Consider the following 22870-nt stretch of genomic DNA (forward strand, 5'->3'; position numbering starts at 1 on the left):
CTGCTCTTGACCCCTCTGAAACAGCCCACAGCGGTTAAAGAATTCAACCCCACCTCCAAACACAACAACCCTGACTGAAACACACCCATCCCGTGTCCAAATCTGCAAAGCAGAAATCCCGAGTAAATCTTGCGACTACAAAATGGTCTCCAGGCAGAGATAAAAATGCAGCGAGTTTTATTTTTGTTGCTGAGTTAGTGCCACAGGGATAAGGATTTCAATGTCTTTAGCACAGAATTCTACCTGGCCTACTGAATGCACTGTCCTCCTAATGGGAGGATGTGACAGGGTGAGACAAGCTTCTGATGCATTCTTGAGGCCTCCCTGCCTTCAATGTGAAGGAAGCTTGTAGTGCACTTCATGCCAAGAATCCCTGTTTTGCCTTTGGCAAAGTTAAGCTTAGTTGGCCTACACAGGAGAGGTGCTGTTTCCATTTGCCTCCTCTCTGGTCCATATTCCATTAATGTGCTTTGCTAGCGGCCCGTAAACTGAGCTCAGAAGATAGAAAGAACAGCCATCTCAATCCACTTCCCTGTATTAACCCCCAACATGTCAACTGTGCTGTAGATCAAGTCTGTCTTGATGGCTAGGATCTGCCTCCACCTCATATTTTGGTAGATGCTGCATCAACCTGAGTTCTTTGTCACAATATTTTTTTTTTCTGAGGCTGACCTGGACATTAACCCCCAATAAAATTCTAGTGCAGTTCTGCAGAAAGTAATTTAAAAAGTCCCTTGGCCAGGTCTTGTCAACTAATCTAAGTAAGTAAACCGGTCCCTTTTTACACAGATGAGTGATACAAATGGACAGTGTCCTTGTAGTCCCAATAGACCAAATTTCAGTGTTTCCTCTATTCTAATTTTCCTTAAGGTCTTTTACCATTTTTTCCCACCAGAGCTTTCAGGATACAGAAATATACATAAGACTGTTATTGAAGTAACAAATCACCTAGATCAAAAGATCTGCAAGCAATGTGGCAAGATTCAAAACACAGCTCTGGAAGATTGTTCCTTCAGTTCCAAAATGTCAGCCTAAATACTGATATTCATGTGTGAGCACAGGATCTCGGTTTAATTTAAGGCTGTTAAAGGCTAGTGCATTTTCTGCCAGGATAGAAGTAGATGGGGTAGATAGAAGTAGATGGGGTAGCAAGAGTCAGTTTTTTTTAAAAAAAGCAGCATAAGCTTTGCCTATTAGTTCAAATATTCCCTTGCTGAAGAGAAGCAGTCACTTTTTTTCTTAGATCCAAATATCTCTGGTGAAGGTGAAGGGGCTGAACTGGTACCCAGTACCTGAATAGAATTTGTTCTGGAATTCCACCCTGAAAAATACAGAACAGGTTAGTCTAGGATTGGCAAGATCAACTCTATCCCCAATTTTATCCAGTTCCAATAGAGATGAGCTGTGTCATCCTGGAGTCAACAGCCCATCTAGGATCAAAGACTAGATCTCTTTGGGAATCATTTATCACCTCTACGACTCCTAAATGTTAGCACAGAGGCACTTAGCAATCCAAGCTGAATAAGTCAGAGATGTCAAACTTGCAACGTCATGTGACGTTGCGCGACATATCGGAGCTTTTTTGCCATTGCCAGCAATGGGGTGGGCGCGGTTTCGTCATGACGCGTCTGGCCCGCGGGCTGGCAGTTTGACACCCATGGAATAAGTGAATAGCATTTACACAAAATATCCTTGTGTTTGACAAATCCCTCTCCCATGCAAGTGTGAGCATACATGTCTCACCAATGAAGACGAAGGGCATGCAGGAAAGCTGAGAGTCCCTCCATCACCAGCAAAATTGCCACAGTCAATACTGCAAAAACAGCAAAGACAGGTGCAAGGAGAGCCACACCTTCATAGCCTCTCAGCTGAAAGCCAATCTTCATCACCATGGTCCAGAGGACCTCTGAGAGCTCTGTGAACAGGAATAAGTGCAAGAAGTTACCAAAGATTACAAAGGGGCAAATTCTCTCCCTATTGCATGCTAGGAATCTTTGCAGAAAGGTCATGCACCATCTTAATCAGACTTAATTTTGAGGCCAAATCACTGGCTGCATATACACTGTGATATTGTTTATGGCAGGGCTGAGGAATTCTGGGAGTTGAAGTCCACAAGTCTTAAAGTTGCCAAGGTTGAGGACCCCTGGTTTATGGCATAGTGTGTGTAAATCTGGCCAACCACGTTGACTACTTTGTTGACCATGGTTTAGCAAATAATGGGTTAGCACAATATGAAAACCCAGTCTCTCTCACACACGATGATTTTACATGATGCCTAGACCTTCAGTTTGTTTAACCTTGTTTTGCTGAATAAATCATGTTTGTCTGGCTTCATACAACAAGCTACGCCACAGGCCATATAATACCAAAACCAAAACCAAATAAAGCACACGATGATTTGCTGCAATACACCAACCCAACCGCCATCCCCTTTCCCAGGAATTTCAGGAAAAACTCTCGCCAACCAAATAATCAGCCTGGCACAGATGTCTGCAGCCAAAGCCTCCTCTATTTCCCTCAATTCCCACCCCCAGGAACTCACGTGCGTGGGCCAAACTGAGAGCCCAGAGACGCAGATAAGAGGCCGTGTTTGAGATGCAGCCCAGGCAATACTCAATAGTGTGGATTGTTTGATGCATTAACGCGTCGCCAAAGTCAAACTATCGGAGAGATGGAAAAGAATTGGGTGGCAGTGAGGACTAGCCAGGTGCTCTGAACTATGCTCAACGCCCTCCCCCTGGAGCTTTTTCCAAAATCCAAAGAAAGGAAATGAGAGGGAGAAGAAGGGGGGGAGGGGAGGAAAACAGCAAATAGAGACTGGTGAACAAAGCCAGTCTCAGATCAGAAGGTAGCTTAAAAAAAACATAATAACGTTGGGAGGCAAATGGCATGAGTGTCATGGCATATGTACTTATAAAGTTAAGAACTTGGGGCACAGACATTAAGTTGCTTCTTTTATGCAATGTCATCCTGACAAACATTTTTTTCATTTTGTCATAATTGCAACTTTTATAGACATTGCTGGCCTGCATCCCTCTGTTCAAAACATAAGCACTGATGTATCTCTCTATGCTGGTTGGTTCAGTTATTTCATCAATTTCAGCCTTTCTTCTATTCTCCTACCGTGTCTAAAGTCACTTAAGTGAAAATAAAGTCTTCAGGTTGTGGCAAATCTGCACAAAGTACTAGTCAAATGGCTGGGAGGGAGGACACGGAACAAAATTCTGGCCATCACCACCAAATTAAAGTAAAAGTGTTACCTTCTCCCCCTCCTGGTTGGTCTCCATGTGATCCACGTCACCTTCAGCAATGTTCACAGATACCTTTCGTTCCTGTGAGTTCAGCAGTGGTTGCCGCTCTCCTGCTGTGGAAGGATTGTGCTGCAAGCATCCCAGAACACATCAACCATCAGAGAAGAGGCTTCTCAAATAGTCCACAGATTTAGCACCCAGGATATATAAGCAAAAGATCCCCTCTCTCTGAACCTGCTATCTTCCTCAATGGCATACACCATCTTGGAGGATGCTTCAGTGTCCATTAAAGGCTTTTATTTATTTTATTTATTTTATTTTTATTACATTTATATCCCGCCCTTCTCCGAAGACTCAGGGCGGCTTACAAGCTTAGCAGTAGCCTTCATTCTATGTATATGCCTGCTTATTATTAGGGCTTTCACACACACACCCAAGCGGCATTATTACAAAGTCAGCTTATTGCCCCCAACAATCTGGGTCCTCATTTTACCTACCTCGGAAGGACGGAAGGCTGAGTCAACCTTGAGCCTGGTGGGATGCGAACCTGCACTAATTGCAGGCAGCTGGTGTTACTTAAGGAGGCATCAGCCCACTGCTCCACCAAGGCTCTTTTTTCTCGGCTCAGTCCTTGAATTGGTGGGCCCAAGAGATGAAAGTCTTAGAATCCACATAGCTGGCAACTGAACTAGGGAACCGGGTTTGTACAACAGTCCTAAATGAATCCCAGGGAGTGGTTCTTACCCGAGCTTGAGGAACGTTCTGGCGATGTTTGTGCCAGAGATACAAGGGTGTCCCCAGCAACAGGATGGGCACAGAGATCAGAGCCACCAACATCAACACCGTCTGCACTAGTTTCTGTAGTGAGCAAGAGGACAATTGTAGTTATTGCAGCCCCATCTCTAAGCATTCAAAATTAAAGTAACTTTACAAGAATGGGGGAAAAAATACTTTTCTGAGTTGCATCTCACAATTAGAACAAGGCACCAGAGCAAAGACAAGTACAGGCACCCTCTTCTCCCTTTTTTCTCACAGTTTATTTCAATTCTTATCCTATCAAACCTTATTGATGAGGATCTTTTTACACTCTAATCACGTTATTATTATATTGTCTTATTAACAAAACAGAACAAAATAGGACTCTGAAAATTATTTTATTAGCTGAAAATGAGGAAGACATTCAATGCTTCCCTCAAAATATTACAGTCCACCTGATTGTCTTAAAAAATGGTTACCAGCACAATAAGCTTGAAAGCGTATTACCCAGTAAAGGGAATATGTTCCTAATATTAAACAAGGCATTAATAATATTTTGATTACTTAGTTCCATTTTTGAGTGTTTTCCTTGACAGATTTAAAATGCAACAAAAATAAGAAAGCAGCATTTAAAATAGTAAGCAGGATCCTCATATGGCACCTGTGGAAGCCCAAGACTAATTTAAAAAAAATAAACTGGCAGAAATTTCATGACAATGCCAAATCTCATAAGATTTCAGCGTTCCCAGCTGAAATATCACTAGATTGTATAAGGTTTTAGGATGAGAGTATCTTGTAAGATTTGGCAGTTTGGATATGAATATACACAAACTCGAGTTTTTTGACAAGTACCGAAGGCATTTTTGGGTAGTTCTCAATAGTTAGAATTACATTTGTGTTCAGGTTCTCAATCTATAACTATTTTCAAAAATATTTTTCCACAGGTCTTGTGGCTTTGTACCTCTGGTTGACGTGTGCACATCAAATGATGAATTGGTTTGTGAAACCACCATCACCAATTGAACAGAAAATAACCCTCAAATAACATTTCTCAAAAAAGCTGGTCACAAATCCAGCATTAAAAAGAAAAGGCAGATGAATAGCAATGATTGAATAGAACAAAGCCACCTTAGTATGTAACAAGGCTACTTTCATTCATAATTTGATTGTGGATGAGGCGGCCAAGTTGCTACACATAATTATCAGACCTGGGTGGACCCAAGAGGGCATTATCTGAAGATAGAGAATTTACGAGTAATCCTTTTTCCTATTGTTTTTGGCCCCCTCCATAAAATCCCATCTATTAAGCAACGCCATCCAATTGGACCCTGAACACATTTTTTTTCCCTGTTGTCAGCCTTGTTCTATCAAATAGCATCCCTCAAAGATTTTCCTAGGCTCTGGATTAGGGTGGGACCTAGGCTCCCTATCTGAAGGTTGTGAGTAATTTTTTACTGGGAAAAACATCTCTTTTTTCTGTTTTTGCTTGCTGTTTTATACTCCCATGTTTAATTTTATTTGGCACCAAAGTCACTGACACGTTTGGCAGACTTAGGAATGTGAACTATAACCCAATCAAAGAAAAATAAATTTCAAGGGAACATTTTATCCCCAAGCAGCTTCCTCAATTCCTGTATTATTTGACAATGTGCACATTTGGGACAAATAAGTGTTATTTGGATACATAATTTTCTGAATTATGTATCTGTCCTATCCCATTCAATTCAACAGATTTTGGAAAGAAGAAGAACAATGGAGAATTAAAGGAAGGAATACTTTTTAAGTAGGGAATCAATAAGTAGGATACAATGCTAGAAGCAGTTACCTGGTGCTTAAATAGCGCAGTATTTCCACCACTATCTGAAAACAGGAACATGTTAATGAAGTGGATGAGAATGCTAGGGGCGAACTTGGAATTAGAAACATCATACATAAACCATTTGTAAAATATCAGGATTACAAGGTAGCCAAAGAGCAGCAGAAGGAAAGCGATCTCTGGAAGGAAAACCAATAGGATCTTGTATCTTTGCTTGAAGTGGCTGCAAACCAAACAGACGGGAGAGAGACGTCATCAACAAAATCATCAGAGACACATCCAGCCCAATATCACTGATTAGGCAGATGTCTCTTGGGAAGCAGCAGCTCAATCCCCATTATGTTCCTTAGTCTCTAAGGAAAAGAAGGTACCATATAGCTATCATTCTCTCTAGCTACTAGCAGTTTTACCCTCCATAATTGTATCCAACTCCCTTTCAAAACCCACTCTGTTGATTGTAATCAAAGTAGGATTTCCAAGACCCCTTTTGTTGACCAAGCAAGGGTACATCGACTGGATACTCACATGTGATTGAAGATGCCAAGAAACACTCCAAAGCTCATGTGAAAAATGCCCAAGATCACAGACATCTTCATTTTGAAGGAGTTTAGAAAGGTGAGGTGATTAACAGCCAGACTCCAGATCTAGCTCATAAGAGAGGAAGACAGAAATCCCACATGTGGCAGTGACGAGAGCCGGTTCAGATTTGGGAAGGGGGAGGGGAAGAAAAGGAAAGCAGAGAGAAACCTAATTAATTTTAATTCTGGTTCCATTTTATTTATAGCTGGGTTTTGGATATAAAAGTATCATCTCTATGTAAAGGAGCAACGTGGACTGAAAAAAACATTTTTCCATCAAAGCAGTTTGAAAATCTGTTCTTTCATACCACTGATTGGTTGCAATACATGGATGCCAAGATGGCAGCATTCTTAAATACATCTTTATACATTTAAACAAAGGAGGGCAATGGAAATAAATATATATACAAATGCATATGATAACCCAAACTAAATCTGAGATTACATATTTGCCTAAAATTAACTGCAATTCTAAATTAATCTCAGGACTACAGTGAGATATTAAACTGATATTAATTTTGTTTTGTCTTAAATCAGTTTTCTCCCAGCTGTTGACCTTTACTTGAGTTGGAACTATATCTCCCAGAATTCTTTGTCAGAATGCTGGAATTAATTGCTTGGCGTTATAGTCCAATACATAAGGACACCTCCACAGGGATGTTTGATATTAGGAAATTGTCATGGTTAAATATTCAGCATGTATTTAAAATAAATACAACAGAAATTCAAATATGTTGCAAAATTAACATTCTAACTATATTAGGAACCTTCTATTACACCCCTATCGTATTCCTCTGTTCAAATTATAGTTTTGTTTATTAATTTAATGCAATCACATTCCTTTTTTTCTTATGAAAGCTTAAAAGATTGTATATGCTGGTCTTTCCCTCATTTTATCTCTGCCCTACAGACTGGGCCTGATTGGGCCAAAGAAACGAAGAGAACTCAATGACTAAGTGGGGAATGACTTCTGTTAGCTGAATCAAGGCATTTTGCACGTTAGTTAATTATATATCCACCTATTGTTGATGCAGCAACAACACTGCGGCGAGGTACTCAATAGTCAGTGGAGTTCCCTGAGGCCAGCTCTTGCCACAAAGGCAAAGTCTTCAGCCTTTCTTGAAAGAAATTAGGAGGGAGGATCTCCCACCTTGGGCTCCTGAAGGAAAGGCAGGATATATCTAAGGAAGGCAGGCACGCTGTATTGAGTATTTGCATTGAAATCCTCACAGTCAGCTATTTTAGGTCAGCTGAAAGGTAATGGAAACCTATCAACTTTAGATTCGTTCACCATGGTTAAATATGCCTAGGTCCTTTCCACGTAGCACACATCAAGCAGCAATAACCCACACTTGTTTCAAATTGCCACTCAGCTTACCGGATCTATCCCAAAAGGGTAGGGACCATTAAAAACGCCGGTGACATTGGGATCCAGGTTTAGAGAAAGGCTTTCTATGATGTAGTCTGAGCTGAAAGGAAAAGAAGAGTTTCAGGTGGTGACTATGGCCTCCCCCAAGGAGAGGGAGAGTTTTGACTTTAAGGACAGGCCCTTTGGTACCTCCAGTCCGAGTTGTTGGCCATAGCAGCAACACTCCAAGCAGAGGGGAAGATGGCCATTGCCTTGCCAAAGCATTCGTTGTAGATGAAACCAGTGTAGACAGAGAAGGCACCCATTAGGAGGATGAGGTAACGGCCCTCAAAGAACATCTGCCAGATCTGATAAGGGAAGGTAACATTAAGTGTACACGCTGCGTGGAGGGAACATACCCAGGAGCCCATGTACAGTATTATGTTTAGTTTCTGAAAGTGTTCAGCTTTTCAAATGGTCGGAGGCGTAACTTAGGGTCAGGGTATCTGCCAACCAGAACTAACTCCCCCTTTTTTTTTAGGATTTGAAAAAGGGGTAGCATCATCTTGTGGTCCTTAAGGGAAAAAGGGGGATGAACTTGTTCTAAAATTATTTCCAGATCTCTGGCAGAAATAGATTATCTTCTTTCTCCGCCTACCTAAAGTGCACATTCCGTGGAAAAAAGATCCTCTTCAACCAGGGCTCACCTCATTTTCCACCTTCTTCATGCCAGGCCGATTCTCAAAAAGCACCATCCAAAGGGCAAAGAGGAACATCAGAAGTCCATGGCCAACATCCCCAAACATGACGGCAAAGAGGAAAGGGAAAGTGATGATGGTGTAAGGAGCTGAAAAGCAGAGCTGACATTAGCTGAGAAGCCCAAGGGAAGTCCCACAGCTACTCGCCCTCTTGCTTAAATCAGCCCAAACTGTCACCATCCCTGCCTTGGTTATTTTTTTGGAACCATAAAAGAATCAAGAATAATCAACATATCACATCAGCTCACATGCCATCCTGTTAAGCTTATACTTTCTCTAAAACCAACACTTATTCCTGTTGGCTTGTTTCTCTCTTTTACTTCCCACGTGGCTGTCCCTTGTTGGGAGGTGAGGACATGTCATAGCTCTTACTACAACTTGCAGTATCAAGCAATGGACCAAACCTTCAAGGACAAAGAGATGAGGGATGTAGCACATTTCCTCACCTGGGTTCATCTCTTGATAGCTGGTCACTCCATAGACATCAATAATGTTCTGGAAGCCAGCAGTGAATTTATTGGTGCGAATGAGAGTTGGGGGGTTCTCCGTGCAGATAATCCGATGGACAAAGGACTCCACTCCAGAACCGCTGCGCTGCTGTAGGAACAAAAGAGGATCACTCAGGGCAGTTTAGGCAACAGATGTACTTGAGGTTGGACAGTTTTTCTCTTCTGTCTCTTTCTGAACAGGTTTGCAGCAGCTCAACTTCTACAGTGCAGAGCAATGAGTCACCCAAGTACACACCCAAGGGCAAATTGTGACCTATCTTAAAAGAATCTGGAGCACTAAATCAAGTGCACCATGACAAGTGTGACTGTCTCTTTGCAGAGGCCACTACTCAGCTATTGCTTTCCAAAATAAAAAATAAGTTTCTAGTCATCATGACTATTAAAGGCAATGGATACCAAAAATTCAGAAGTCAAAGGCTTCCCAGGGTTACAAACTCTAATTATTTTCCGTTATTACCTTTTGCTACCTCTCATAATTCAGAGCTATGTGGACTAATTGGAAAGCTTGAAGTCCTATCTCAAAATAATCTAAGTGTATGTCAAAAAGTCACAGCTCTGAAACCTGCATGCTACAAGGATGCTACCTGCAACCTACAAGGAGGAGCCATTCACCTTTCTCAGCCACTGGAAATTTTCAGCCTTTTGTTTAGCTTCTGAGATTCTGAGCACACATTATTTACATATTTCCACGCATTCTTTTATACCCATGAGGACTAGAAACCTATTTTTAAAAAACACTTTTTAAATTTATTGCTCTATAAGGGAAAGGACAAAGCAAATTAATTACATATTAGTAACAATCTCAGTTCACTAAGTACTGGTTGTTATGTAGCCAAAACATATAAGAAGTACCTGCATGCGTTAAGACAGGGGTGTCAAACTCGCAACGTCACGTGATGTGTCGCTACATATCGTGACTTATTTTCCATTGCCGGCAATGGGGTGGGCACGGTTTCGGCATGACGCATCTGGCCCGTGGGCCGGCAGTTTGACACCCCTGCTTTAAGAGCACAAGGCTTAAAAAATTATACTTTTGGGGAAAAAAAATCTTTCAGAGGAGATACCTCCCTACTAAAACTCAGCTTGAGTAAGGATGGTCGCAATGATAAGTGCCAGAGGAAGGCAGGTTCTGGCTATCTGAGAATAAGGGCACCAACCCTGCAACATTTTTTGGGGAGGGGGGGGCAGCCCTTAGTGCTCAACCTATAAGCCAAAGCAATTTTCTTTTAGTAAAGGGTGCAAAGAGGAATGCATTCGTCTGATAGAGAAAAGGCAATACCTTTCTCCTCCTGGTCCACAGCATCTCAGGCAAGGCAGAAGTAGGATGGCGAGAGGAGAAGAGAGGCCAGACAGGCATCCAGCAGCACTTACCGATCCTTCGCGCAGGGCCAGCTGCACAGCAGGAAGGTCACGGACAGGACACCAGACCTCACCAATGAGGCATTTGTCAGTGATGCTGAAGCTGCACTGGTTGAGGATGAAGTAGATAGCCTTCATCTTCTGGATCTGTACTTGCCAAGCAGGTAGAACGGAAAGCACTTTTTGTAGCACCTGGTCCAAGTATTGCTCCGTCTGGCCTAATACCTGTTTGCAAGAGTTTGGGGGCAAATTCACAGCTTTCATTAGCGGAGTGATTTGAAGTTAACGTTATTTAATGGAAGAAGATGCTCAGAGCAGTGATTGTTCAAAGCAGTCTTTAAGTCTAGAAAATGCACAAGCCTCATCCCAGCACAGGCCTATTTGTTCATGTACTCATTTGTTTATTCATTCATTTGTTCATTTGTTCATTCATTTATTCAAAACATTTGTACGCCTACCCATCTTAAAACAAAACTCTGGCTGGTCCACAGCCAAAGAATAAAACAACATATACCAGCAGTGAAAACAGAGAATAAAACTAAAATCAGGAAAAAAAATATATTGGCACCACAACCAAACTTCCCACAACATTCTCCCATTCTGACCTCATCATATCCACACTTTTTAAAACTGATTATCTTGCCCCAAATGCTCTCATTACATTTATAAATTAGTGAAAGAAATGGAAAGAATTTACTATAAGAAGTGAGGAGTATAAACAGGACACCTGGGGTGGGGCAGGAAGGGGAAGGGGAAGCACAATCAGACTGAGTAAAAACAGTACAGAAGAAGAAAATACTTCTGCATTTCAAAAACTAAGAAAACTTTTATTTGATACGAAGGAGAAATTCAGCATTTTAGAGAAGTGGTGGACAAATATGATGTCTAAAAAGCACTGATGACTTTCCAAAAATAACATTTTTTAAAATGTCAAAAACTTGTGAGATTTGGTGAACTCATGGAGGAATGCCACCACTTTGCACCATGCTGCTGTAGAACAAAGGAATCTTGCAAATCCTGGTAGGATTCCAGCTATATATATATATATATATAGCTTGTGCCCTGCAGTCAAAAAAGTTGAAAAATGTTGCTGACAAATCTTAAGGGGGAAAAAATGAAGTGGCAATACTTATGTAGAATTTGCCATTATTAGATTTCTAGTTTTAATTTCTTTCCTTGGGAAAAAAAGGACTGGATCCACCACCGCCTCCTGCACACTTCCTCTGCCCCAGTGGTGCAGAAAATCCTTACTATGGTCAGATCTTCTGCTTGAGTTCGCAGCCCACACAAGGTCTCCATGCGCTCAGCCTCATTCTCAGGATACGGGTACAGGTGGCAGTGAAAGCTGGAGAGAAACCCAACACACTATGAGTGAGGTCAGTGGCAGACTGCTTATGGGGAAGCCAGATGTGCATATGGGAAGGGTGAGCTGGGTAAGCAAAAGCTCTTGAGAAACTGACAATCACAGCTAGTGGGAAGAGCCTCGGAAGAGCCACAGAGCTTTGGGGAAAGAGGCAATATCTGATTGATGCCAGACCACTTCCGTGGAGGAACACATGATGTGTGGTGGTTGTTCTCACTTCTGACTGTTGTCTCATCCTGTCCCTGGGTTTATCAGTGCTTCTGCTTTGGTGCAGTCCAACCCCCTAATCATATCATTCATAGATAAAGAGACACATGTAAAGTATACGTGTACTTACACATACCTTACATTTGTGGTAGCAGAGGGGCCAGAGAACAGTGTTGATAATAGATGTAGCAGGAATGACAAAGTTTCCCAATTTAATCAAACCATACACTATACTGGTAGTCCCCATTTAGTGACTGCCTCATTTAACAACTGTTTGCAATTACAACAGTGGTGAAAAAGTAGTTTTGCAACCATTCCTTGCATTTACAACATTTGCAGGTTTGTCTAGGCCAGACATGTCATACTCGTGATGTCACGTGATGTCGTGCAACATATTGGGACTGCTTTGCCATTGCTGGCAATGGGGTGGGTGCGCCTTCTGCGTGACGCATCTGGCCCGCGGGCCAGCAGTTTAACAGCCCTGCTCTAGGTAGTCCTCATTTAGCGATCACAACTGGGACCAGCAACCCAGTCGTTAAACAAAGTGAACACTAAGTGAAACTATGACTGTGCTAATAATCTTACTTCAACTTTCCTTTGCTTTATAGACCCATGAAGGTCGTAAATGCAACCATTTATTAACTGCAGTTGTGAAATAAGGACTGTCCCTAAAGCAAAGAAAAACTGAAGTAAGATCATAAGCACTGTTGCATTTTCAGTTAGTGACCACTTCACTTAACAATCCAGTTGCTGCTCACAATTGTGGTTACTAAACAAGGATACCTACGGTGAAGGGTCTGAATTCCTCTGGTGGGTAAAGTGAATACAGCCACTATTGCTTGCTTACTTAATAGTGAGACCTGTTTTTCCATTCCAAAATTGTTTTCATCATAGGCAACAGAGGGACTACACAACGTCCAGAGCACTCACCAGTTGGCGATTTTACGGATTTTCTGCCCAATCTGTTCACCCCAGTAGGAGATGAGGAAGATGACCCAGGTAATGCTTTCCCCCTACACAGGAAAAAACGAATTGCTCAGAAGCCTTCACAGTAGGAAGGATAGGAGAATGGGGCCTTCTTCCAAGGCAGGCCACAAAAGGTATTGACAATCTGAATTGCATTTCTGCCTGCCCATCGATTGATTGTTATGTATCATCAATTCTTAATGTCTGTATTAGATCTACATGGTCTGTCCCTGACCTAGCTCTTCAGGTCTTCCAATGATTCACCAATTGCTGCTGTAATCTAATTATACCCATGTGGAATCTCACAACTGTGGGCATTCGTGAGGGCAGAGAAGGAAGTATGAAAGACTTAACAAATGTACCCTGCTTCACTACAACAAAACCGCTAGTTTCTGTGATCGCCCCTGTATGAAGCTAGACTCTCTGGGTTGCCTGCAGCCATTTGCCCTGTAACCCAGCCAGAGGTATCCTTATTGTTTTCAATTGCAGAGGGGAGTTACACATTTGGAAGGTGCAAGGTTAAGAGAAAATGCTGCAGCCTCAATGGGTTACCATCCCCAGCCAATGTACCCAATTTTTCCTCTTACTGGATTCCATCTTACCATGGATGGATTTTCAACAGGTTCTGTCATCTCTATGAAATGAGGGACAAGGTAGCCACGGCATGCACGCCACAACAGCCGTTCGAAGGAATTCACCCGCCATGGATGTATCACGCCTGCCACAAAGCTTTAGGGACAGGGTGAAAGGGAGAAAACCTAAATTAAATTTTGAAGGCCGATTGTTCAGTCTCCCCAGGCAACATTATGCACATCTCGTATTACGTTATGTACCTTAAGTGCCCTTCAGAGTACAGGAGTACCCCATATCTTCCATGAAAGGAATCCCCCAAAACACCCTCAATCCAATAACCATGATCCCTTGAAACAGGTGAGAGAAGAGTCGGCAAGCTCCACAGCTCCTCCACCAATGTTCCTTATCTGAGCAAGCAAGCCTCACCCAACTCCACTCACTTGATTCTGAGGTCAGGGCGGTGTAGCACGGTGGGGCCAAGCAGAGGATCTCTTTCAGAGAAAGCACGAGAACGCACAGGCGAATCAAGGGGCACCTGCTGGTAGACGTGACAACCCAGGATTCAGGCCACGGAAGCTCTCCTCCCACTCTCCCTGGGTTATTTGGCTGCAAAAGGTGTTTTCACCCTCAGCCTTCTGTTCATCCCTTAGACCAGAGGCTTCGAACAACCCTCCCCGACAGCTCCCTCTTTTGCCCCGAGTCCCCGAATTTGCCTGACTACCAGAGAGGTAGGTTTGGAACAGGAAGAAGAAGGGATCAACTTACCAATTGACCGGTGAAGCGCTGGCCCTCCTGCAGCACCTGAATATGCTCCCGCAGTTCCTGCAGCTGATTGAGCAGGGCCTCCCGGTTGTGGCTCACTTCCCTCAGCTCCTGTGACAGGGTCTCAGACTTCTCCTGGATACCCAGGGCCTCGCGAGCCAAGGGTGCGGCCAGATTCTCCTCTGGAGGCTTCAAAGACCGTCCGGCTTTCTGCACTTCCTGGGCCAAAAAAGCTGGAGAGAAAAGAGGAAGAAGAAGAAGAAGAAGAAGAGGCCCCAAACCTAGCTTTGGTGTTTTAATCCAGATTTTCCTCAGCCCAGCTCAGAAAAGGGCTTCAGCAGGCTCAGTGCAGCTCACCCAGCACGGGAATCCAGCAGCAGGATTTGTGCTTTACAGGCAGAAGGGCCCAAGGTGAATCCCTGCCAGCAGGGGAAAAAACTCAGCCAAAATCTGGAGAGCTGAGGCAAAGACACTGGCTGGCAATGTTAAGCTGAACCTGTGTTTTTCAAACTTGGCAACTTTTAGTTGCAAGGTCTTCAACTCCCAGAATTCATACTGGCGGGGCAAGTCCGCACATCTTACTCTTGCCAACTTTGAAAAACACTAGGTTGAACAAACCATGAGTAGACTCAATATATTGCAAGACCTGCCGACTGCAGGAATAGTGCCCAGGCTTAGCACCCAAAACATTATGCTAAACAGTTCGGTGGACTACATTCAGCCTGCTAGCTGATGAGTTGCACTGGCCTACCAAAGTTACAACCACAATCATTCTTTCATTTTCAGCAATAATATTTATGAAACTTGGGAGTTTCCTGCCTGTTTCGCTTCCTAAAGCTCTCTGCAGTTTATATTATTATTAAATTCTGAGCACTCTCCTACAGAAGAAAGGTATGAGTTTTTATAATCTTGAGGACAAAGAGTGTGATACAACCCCAGTTTTTTCTTCTGTCTACCTCTGGTACTAGTGACTACAAAATGGAGACTGGATGCAGAATGTTTTCCTAAAAGAAAATTGTTTTCTTATTATATTTCTCTGTGCTTTATTTTTTCAAGTTTAAAAGTGGGTTATTTTCCCCAAATTAATCAGCAACATAATAAATGGATAAAGATGCCAATTCCAAATAAGAAATGGATAGGCTGGCAATTCCAAATGTTTTTATGCCACCATCTGTTATCAAGATTTGGTATATTTCAACATTTTTTCAACACATCTAAGTGAGCTTTTAAAGAAAACTGCATGCTGCTGAATTGTAAAAAACAGCCTGCATGAGAAATTCCAACTACCATTTGCCAAGGACCAGAGGTTATAATTCAATTTAGAAAAGTTTCTGCTGAAAGTGTCTCATGATGTACTAATCTAATGTGCCTCTAATTATAAAAAGAGTCTTATGATTTGCTTTATTCATCATGGGCAGCCTGATAACATACCTAATATCATACAGTTAAACTCTAGAAGCCTAACCCAATTTCTGCCAGCCTATAAACTAACAAAAAAACACTTTTCACTAATACAGCTGACATGTTACTGGCTTTACTTCTACTTTCCATGTTTCATTGTCAACCCTGTGAAAATTCCATCAGCAGAGGGAAAGCCCCACCAAGTCTCGCAAAGCAGGTGTCACTCACTGAACGTTTTCTCCATTTCTTCACAGCGCCGCAGTTCTCCCACAAAGCGCCGCTGGAAGGCACTGACATGAGGATTTAGCTGAAAATAAAAAAGGCTTATTCAGAAGCTTATGAGGGTCTGGCTAAAGATAGAGAAGATGCTTTAGCCACCCCAGAACTAGGCACCCAAACTGGAATATCTCTTTTTTAACCCCCATTTATTCTTACCTTCAATCTCTTCTATGCATCTGCAAAACACTTGACAAACATGCAATCCCAAAACTTTTTCCATAAATAAGGAGAGGAGTAGGATGTAGGAGATCATGTCTACACAACCACTTCTCAAGTAAATGAAACTATCCATTATTCTTTCTGTTGTCTGCATATGAACATGTCCTTGTTTGATACCTAGGCACACACTATGTCTATCTCTTTTATTTGGTGGCCCCACAAGCTTTGTGTAAAAAAAAAAGTTGAAAAGGGAGGCTCTTCTTTTGTAAGAACAGCAACTTCTTTGTAAGAAACCAACTTCGTAAGAAACCCACGGACTAATTGCTGCCTGTCTTGCAATCACCGAGCAATTAAAAGCCCCAACAGCTATAACTTCCTTAGTTTAGTCTTCCCACCAAACAGTCCCCAGATCTTCCAGCACATACATCACGGAACTCCACAAGGCCGCGCTCTCCTAATTCGCTAACACAAGCATAGGATGAAGCCGACTGCAAGAAGAGCTGGGCCAAGCACATCTCCTCGCTGCGAAACATCGTCCCCCTTTTCCAGAAGAAACTGTAAGACCAAAATGGTTGCATTAGTAGGCATTAATTCACCCAAACCCCCACCTATTTCTAATGGAGGCTGGACATGGGTGGAGGGTCAGGGGTCTTTTTGATAGCTGTTGTCCTAAAAAAGCACCAGTGACAAAAGAATAAGACTAGGAAATAGAGACAAAGACCAGGAGAGGTCGAGGAGCAGAGAACCCACCAACAGGAGAAATAGGCAAAATCAAAATGTTGATCCCATCAACTAGGGAGAGCTAAGCATCCCAACCAAAGGGTTGTGGATACTGCCTGGCATTAGGACTGCATCAGTCAGGATTGGGTAGCTGCAGTGGCCTAAGGGAAGGGGAAACTGCTTACCTCTGGATACTCCAAATGCAAGAAAGCAGAGTTTCTCCTTCAGGGGTCCAGCCAGACACAGCCCTAAGTTAAATCTCTGCCATCCTGATGGCTTGCTGCAACTTGCTCCCTGGCTGACTCACGTGAGCCTTTTTTTCAGCTCTAGGATTGCAAAACAGTTTCCAGGACAGGCCACGACCACTCATTTCACAACGCGCCTCTGACTCAGGCTTCTCTATTGCTCATAATGGGATTAAAATATCCTGAGATGGCAGTTCTAGGACCCAGGTTGGAGAAAGCTGCAAAGAGATAATTTCAGCTGTTGGAGCAGACAGAGCGAGCATGTTGCCCATTTGGGGGAGGAGTGTGGGGGAGAGGAGGAGAAAAAGACAAGGCACAATAATCAATTAAGAACAAAAATATATTTCTCTAAATTTCATCCTCAGCTATCGTTGTTTGTCCTCTGCAGTGAGAAAGTGACCTGGGTAAAAGATGGCTTGCTCTTGGCTTGCTCTGGTGACAGAGATAACGAAGAGGAGCCCACAAGTCTGGGAAAACCACAGCATCTTGGCAACAACTGCAGAAACCACATCCAGAACCCTACAGGCTGGTCTGACTGGAAGCTAGAAGGTTATAATTAGAACAATGAATGACTTCAACATTATTCTTCTGAAGAACATAGAATATTCTAGATTACTGTAGGCCATTTCCACCCATTTTCTCCAGCAAAAATGCACGTAAAAAGACCAGATACTGCCCTTCTTTCAAAGTATCATATCCGAGCCTGCAGGTCCCACTACAAGTATAAACTTATTACGAGAATTACTGTGACTTTAGAATGATTCTTGGGCTACAACTGAAGTGAATAAGGCTTCTATTAAGAGCTGCATTGGGGAAAAGGTTTTTGCTCTTTTAAGTCAGGAATAGGCATCTACTTTCATGCATTCAACAGTGCCAACCACCAAGCTGAAACTCCACCACCAAAAGCTGCATTACTGCATCTACATAGAGAGGTAGCTGAAAATCACTGTTCCATCCATTTGCATGGCAGAATACTGTGAGCCTCCAGGGATGGAGAAAAAACAAATCTGCACACATACACACCCCCAAAAAGACTGCAAATTTGACCATGTAAGAAGTAACTGCTTTAAGAAAGTTGATGTTTCAGAGTTGCAGCTTCTTTTCTCAATAATCTGCAGCTACAATGGAGCATGCATCGGCTGTTTCCCCAATGCTCCAAATCACATCATTCTATATCAGAATCACAAAAATCATGCTCCAGAGGGGATCTAATAATTGGCAGAGCAGTGGAGCCCTCCCAGCCTTATGTCAAGTTTTGTACTGAGTCCCAAGAACAAGCAAGGATTGCATATTCTGTGCAATTTGGGGGTTTCCATCTTGCGCTAAAAATTTGTAGTGTTAACACATTATTGCAAGGAGTTTTGCAATAGGTTTATTTCTTAGATTTTTTTTACCCCATCTTTATTACTTTTATAAATAACTCAAGGTGGTGAAGATACCTAATAATCTTTCCTCCTTCTCTTTTCCACACAACAACCATGCGCGGTGAGTTGGGCTAAGAAAGAGTGACTGGCCCAAAGTCATCTACCTGTTTTTTATGCCTAAAGCAGGACTAGATCTCCCAGTCTCCTAGTTTCTAAGCCAGCATCTTCACCGCTACACCAAACTGTTTCTCGTTAAACTCATTCAAAGTTAAATGACTAAGTCATCAGGCTAGCTTTAGATTTAGCTAATATAGATATAATGGCATAGTTAAATGATTGCCAGCGGATAACACCTAGGGGGAGGGCCTTCTCTATGGGTGTGCCTGCCCTTTGGAACCAGCTGCCCATAGAGCTTAGGACTGCCCCTGACCTTCGCTCATTCCGCCAGGACCTGAAGACTTGGCTCTTTGAGCTTTCTGGCCTGGACTGAGAGTATTATTTGGGGTTTTAATTGGATTTTAATTGGGGTTTTATATTTTTATATTTATTCAAGGTCTAAATATAATCATTTTAACTGTTCTTAATTTTTGTAATTGTTGTATTGTTATTTTAAAAACCTTGTGAACCGCCCTGAGTCCTACGGGAGAAGGGCGTTATATAAGTTTAATAAAGATAAAGAAAGATAAAGATAAATAATACATATGGCAATTTTATTCTTTTTTTAAAAAAATGTCAGTCAGCCTGGTACAATTTTTTTTATTATATCTGTCATTCTAATTTGGACCTCAGAATATAATTAAATTGAACTCTGTCTGAGAGAAGTATCTATTGAGAGATTTCTTGTTATCAGAATTACGCAAAACATTTGGAGGGTATTTTATGAACAACATCAGTGTGAACAAAACACCCTTCCTTGATGTGTGCAGTAAACCTGATCTTCTGAGGAACATGGACATGCAATGTTTTGCCAGCTGTCACATACTGTACACATGCCCAGTTAACCTGCGAAAGTTTTCTTTAGAGCAATAGTTTATGCAAGTCATGGCTGCCTCACTATTGTGCAAAAAAAACCCCCTTCAAATATTGTGCACAACCATGCTTTATGTGTTTTTAAAAACAACGGGTTTTTAAAGAATTCCTCTACTTACATGGAGAGGATGTCACTTAATGACCTATTTTATGACTTTGCACCACACACTGAACCAAAGACAGAAATGAAAAAGCGAGTCAGATGGCATCTCAGCTTGTTTGGCTACCTTGGGCTTCTGTTGTTGGCCAAATCCAGCCAGTGGAGAGCAAAGATATTACAAAGCAATATTAACACCTCACATGATCCTAATTCTATCCCTCTGCTAATCTAGCCTAGAACTGCATTGGCTTTTCTGGTGGTTGAAACACACTACTGGCTCATACTTAAGTGATTGTCCAATAGACTCCTAGATTCCTCTCACAGTTACTGCTATTGAGCCAGGTACCACCTATTCTATACCTGTGCACTTGGTTTTTCTTGCCTAATGTAAAACTTTACTTTTCTCACTATTGAATTTCATTTTGTTACATAGGGCCCAGTGTTCAAGTCTGTTGAGTTCCTTCTAGATCTTGAGCCTATCTTCTGGACTGTTGGCTATTCCAGCCAGCAATATCCTGTGCAAAGAAGACAATTAGAACAGGTGTTCACAAACCCATGGCCACGGACCAGTACTGGTCTGTGGCTTGCTAGGAACTGGGCTGCACAGCTGTAGGTGAGCAGCGGGTAGGTGCACCATCCCGTCTATGCAAAAATTGTCTTCCGTGAAACTGGTCCGTGGTGCCAAAAAGCTTAGGGATTGCTGAATTAGAAGATAATATAACAACCAAACACCCTACAGAATTATTTTGTTGATCCCTCCTCAAAATATGAGATGCTTTTAAAAAACCACAAGTTTTTATTAGACAAATGTGGAAGTGAAAGCATGGCTAGGAGCCAAAGAAAGAAACGGTAGCTTTTTCATCAAGGAGGCTTTTTGAAAAAGTCATCATCACCACATCTCAAAATGGAATGCTGATATAGCTTTATGTCAGTATGAATTAACTTAATAAATAATATTGCTTCTCTTATGAATTGTGAAGCAGTTAACAATGGAGGAATGAATTTTTGTATTTGGCCTGAACAGCTGCATCTGAACCAAGCTGATCTAGAAGCATGCTGTTATTAATTACTTTCCTGAGTCATCCAGTAAACTCTTGAAATAGAGGGTGAGTCTGTATTACTCTACAGATGTCTTGCATTTCCATTCCCACAAGCCCCAGCCTATAGGACTATATCGGGCAAGGATCTGGTAGCTGAAATCCGGTATATCTGAAGAACATCACAGCTTGGAGACCGCGGCAAAGATCGCTTTAATTATAAGGAAGGAGGGGGGGGGTTTCCAGCTCTCACGTGAGCTTTTCAAATTTTCCAAACATGGCACACGCAAGCGCGCACACACACACACACACACACACCCCTCAGGTGCCAAAATGAGTGGCCTTTCCGTAGTCCAAACCGGAAGCATTTTTCTACAGTCCAGAAAAGGGGCGAGGGAGAAAGTCCAGTTCTCAAAGGCAGCCCTAACTTTCGCACCTCTCGGAGAGACTGGAAATGGAAGAGACAGTGGCGGATCTCCTCTAATCCAATTCCCCAAAAGACACGCAGGGGCCGAGAGATCGCTTCTGGCAGAAGCCGCTACCATTTAGTGCAGGGGTCTTCAAACTTGGCCCTTTTATGACTCGTGGACTTCAACTCCCAGAATCCCTCAGCCAGCATGCCTGGCTGAGGAATTTTGGGAGTTGAAGTCCACGAGTCATAAAAGGGCCAAGTTTGAAGAACCCTGATTTAGTGGATCTCCGTTCGCCCCACAACAGCCACACTCGCCCCATCCCGGCAAGCAGGTGACCGCCGCAGCCCTGGAGTTGAGCACCGTGATTGGTCTGCATAGAGGGCCCCGAAAGCGATTTTCCCTCCCCAGCCCACAAGCGATGTAAATGTAAACAAGTGAGGTGCGGCGAGTTTTTAGACACATTGCCACAAAGGGAAGGCGGGGTGGAAGTTGGGTAGGTCTTGCAACAACTGAAGGAAAAGGAAGGTTGAACTCTCTAAAACCAAACGGCAGATGTTCAGAAGAGAGAAGACACAGCCCCGAGACCGGGCTCAGGTTGATGGAGGGAGTCGCTGGCGAGAGGCCAAACAAGCACTCACCTTGCGACGCCTCCACCGGAACAGCAGCCGGCTGTCTTCGCCTCCCGGGCTGCCGATTGCTTCCTCTTTGCCATGAAGGCCCCAGCTGAAAGGAAGGCTGGTCCGTCCCGCCCTGCGAAATCTCCCAGTGCGCAGCTCGAAGGCACTTCCTGCTGGTTATGGGAACAGAGAACGATCTCGGAGAGCAAAGCGAGCTCTGCTTCTCAAACGCCGTGAGAGAAGAATCAAAGGAAAGCGAAATCTGTTTTCTTCTGCAGCTTCCTCCCTTGAGCAGCCGGCGACGTGCACAATATTGTGTAGACGCTCCCGACTTTTCCTTTTGTTGACATACTGTATACCGCTGAGGGTTAGTTGCGTCGTCAAAAAGTGCGAAGGTGTTATTAAGGATACTGAGATTTATTTATTTCACAGGCCCTGATCATCAGGAGTAGATCGACTTTTATGGAAGCCAGCTTTTTTTTTGATGATGTGGGGAGGCCAGAGCAACAGCTTAACCGAGGAGAAACAATGCCATTGTAAAATCTGCAGGAAAACTACATGCGGATCTGTTGGCAATGCTTGTCACCATCGTGCTAAGTGCTGTGTAAGGGTTACAGCCTTTTAGTTGAAAGCACCAAATTTTTCTGCCCCTATCTTCTTAATAGGTAAAGCAGTCCCATATCTATAACAACTGTATACATGTTTGTTTTTGAGTTATTTCCTAGATTACAGGAAGAGTACAATAACAATAATAAAAGTCTATACATCTTTGCATTGGGATAAAGATGAGCCTTACAATTAGTTGTGCCATTGATTCATTAACTTTGTGCCATCTCCAAGCTTTTATGTGTGCTGGAAGTCAGCACCCACCCACCCTCCTACAGAAGGAAATATTTTGGGGGGGGATATTAAAAAAGGCCAAATATTATATTTCCCCCCCAAAGGAATAATGGAGGGGGAAATCTTAAAAGGCTTTTCTGCCCAAATTTCCCCAGGCAGAAACTGAGAAGGCCAGCTCTGTAGAAATGCAGATTTGATAATGCTATTCAGAAAGACTGGGCCACCTATTCATAAGCAAAATGCCTTCAGAGAAGCTTTGAGCTGATGGGATTAGGAAAACAAAGACTCAAGGACAGAATATGACCTTTAGGACATAATAGGATTAACCTACCACCATTAGAATACCAAAAGTTCAGGTCAAAGTTCATTGCACAGGAATAGGAAGAGCCTCAAATACGAAGCCACAGGAACAGGAACAAC

At 42.7% G+C, this 22870-nt stretch overlaps 1 protein-coding gene across 5 annotated transcripts; it reads right to left on the reverse strand.

Moving 5' to 3' along the window:
• Positions 1–160: 160 nt before the first annotated feature.
• Positions 161–21760, reverse strand: TCIRG1 (T cell immune regulator 1, ATPase H+ transporting V0 subunit a3). 5 transcript variants are annotated; one of them, XM_081336504.1, is made up of 21 exons: positions 21632–21760; positions 16991–17268; positions 16511–16640; positions 15876–15954; positions 14250–14479; positions 13925–14022; positions 13514–13640; positions 12876–12958; positions 11627–11720; positions 10388–10600; positions 8954–9104; positions 8457–8596; positions 7960–8117; positions 7780–7870; positions 6349–6467; positions 5833–6046; positions 3996–4109; positions 3261–3380; positions 2543–2660; positions 1744–1915; positions 161–1321 (listed from the first exon to the last, which is right to left on the reverse strand). In XM_081336504.1, the coding sequence occupies exons 3-21, from the start codon at positions 16616–16618 to the stop codon at positions 1240–1242; spliced, it is 2511 nt and encodes an 836-aa protein (XP_081192630.1). In that variant the 5' UTR covers positions 16619–16640; positions 16991–17268; positions 21632–21760; the 3' UTR covers positions 161–1239. The 5 variants fall into 5 exon arrangements, 4 of the variants coding, with proteins under 4 accessions (XP_081192630.1, XP_081192629.1, XP_081192628.1 ...); XM_081336503.1 differs by lacking the exon at positions 16991–17268 and having other exon boundaries at positions 13925–14019; positions 21632–21709; XM_081336502.1 differs by lacking the exon at positions 16991–17268 and having other exon boundaries at positions 21632–21709.
• Between the last annotated feature and the right edge of the window lie 1110 nt (positions 21761–22870).

Source organism: Vipera berus, assembly GCF_964194415.1.
Source record: "Vipera berus genome assembly, chromosome: 1".
NCBI lineage: Eukaryota > Metazoa > Chordata > Lepidosauria > Squamata > Viperidae > Vipera > Vipera berus.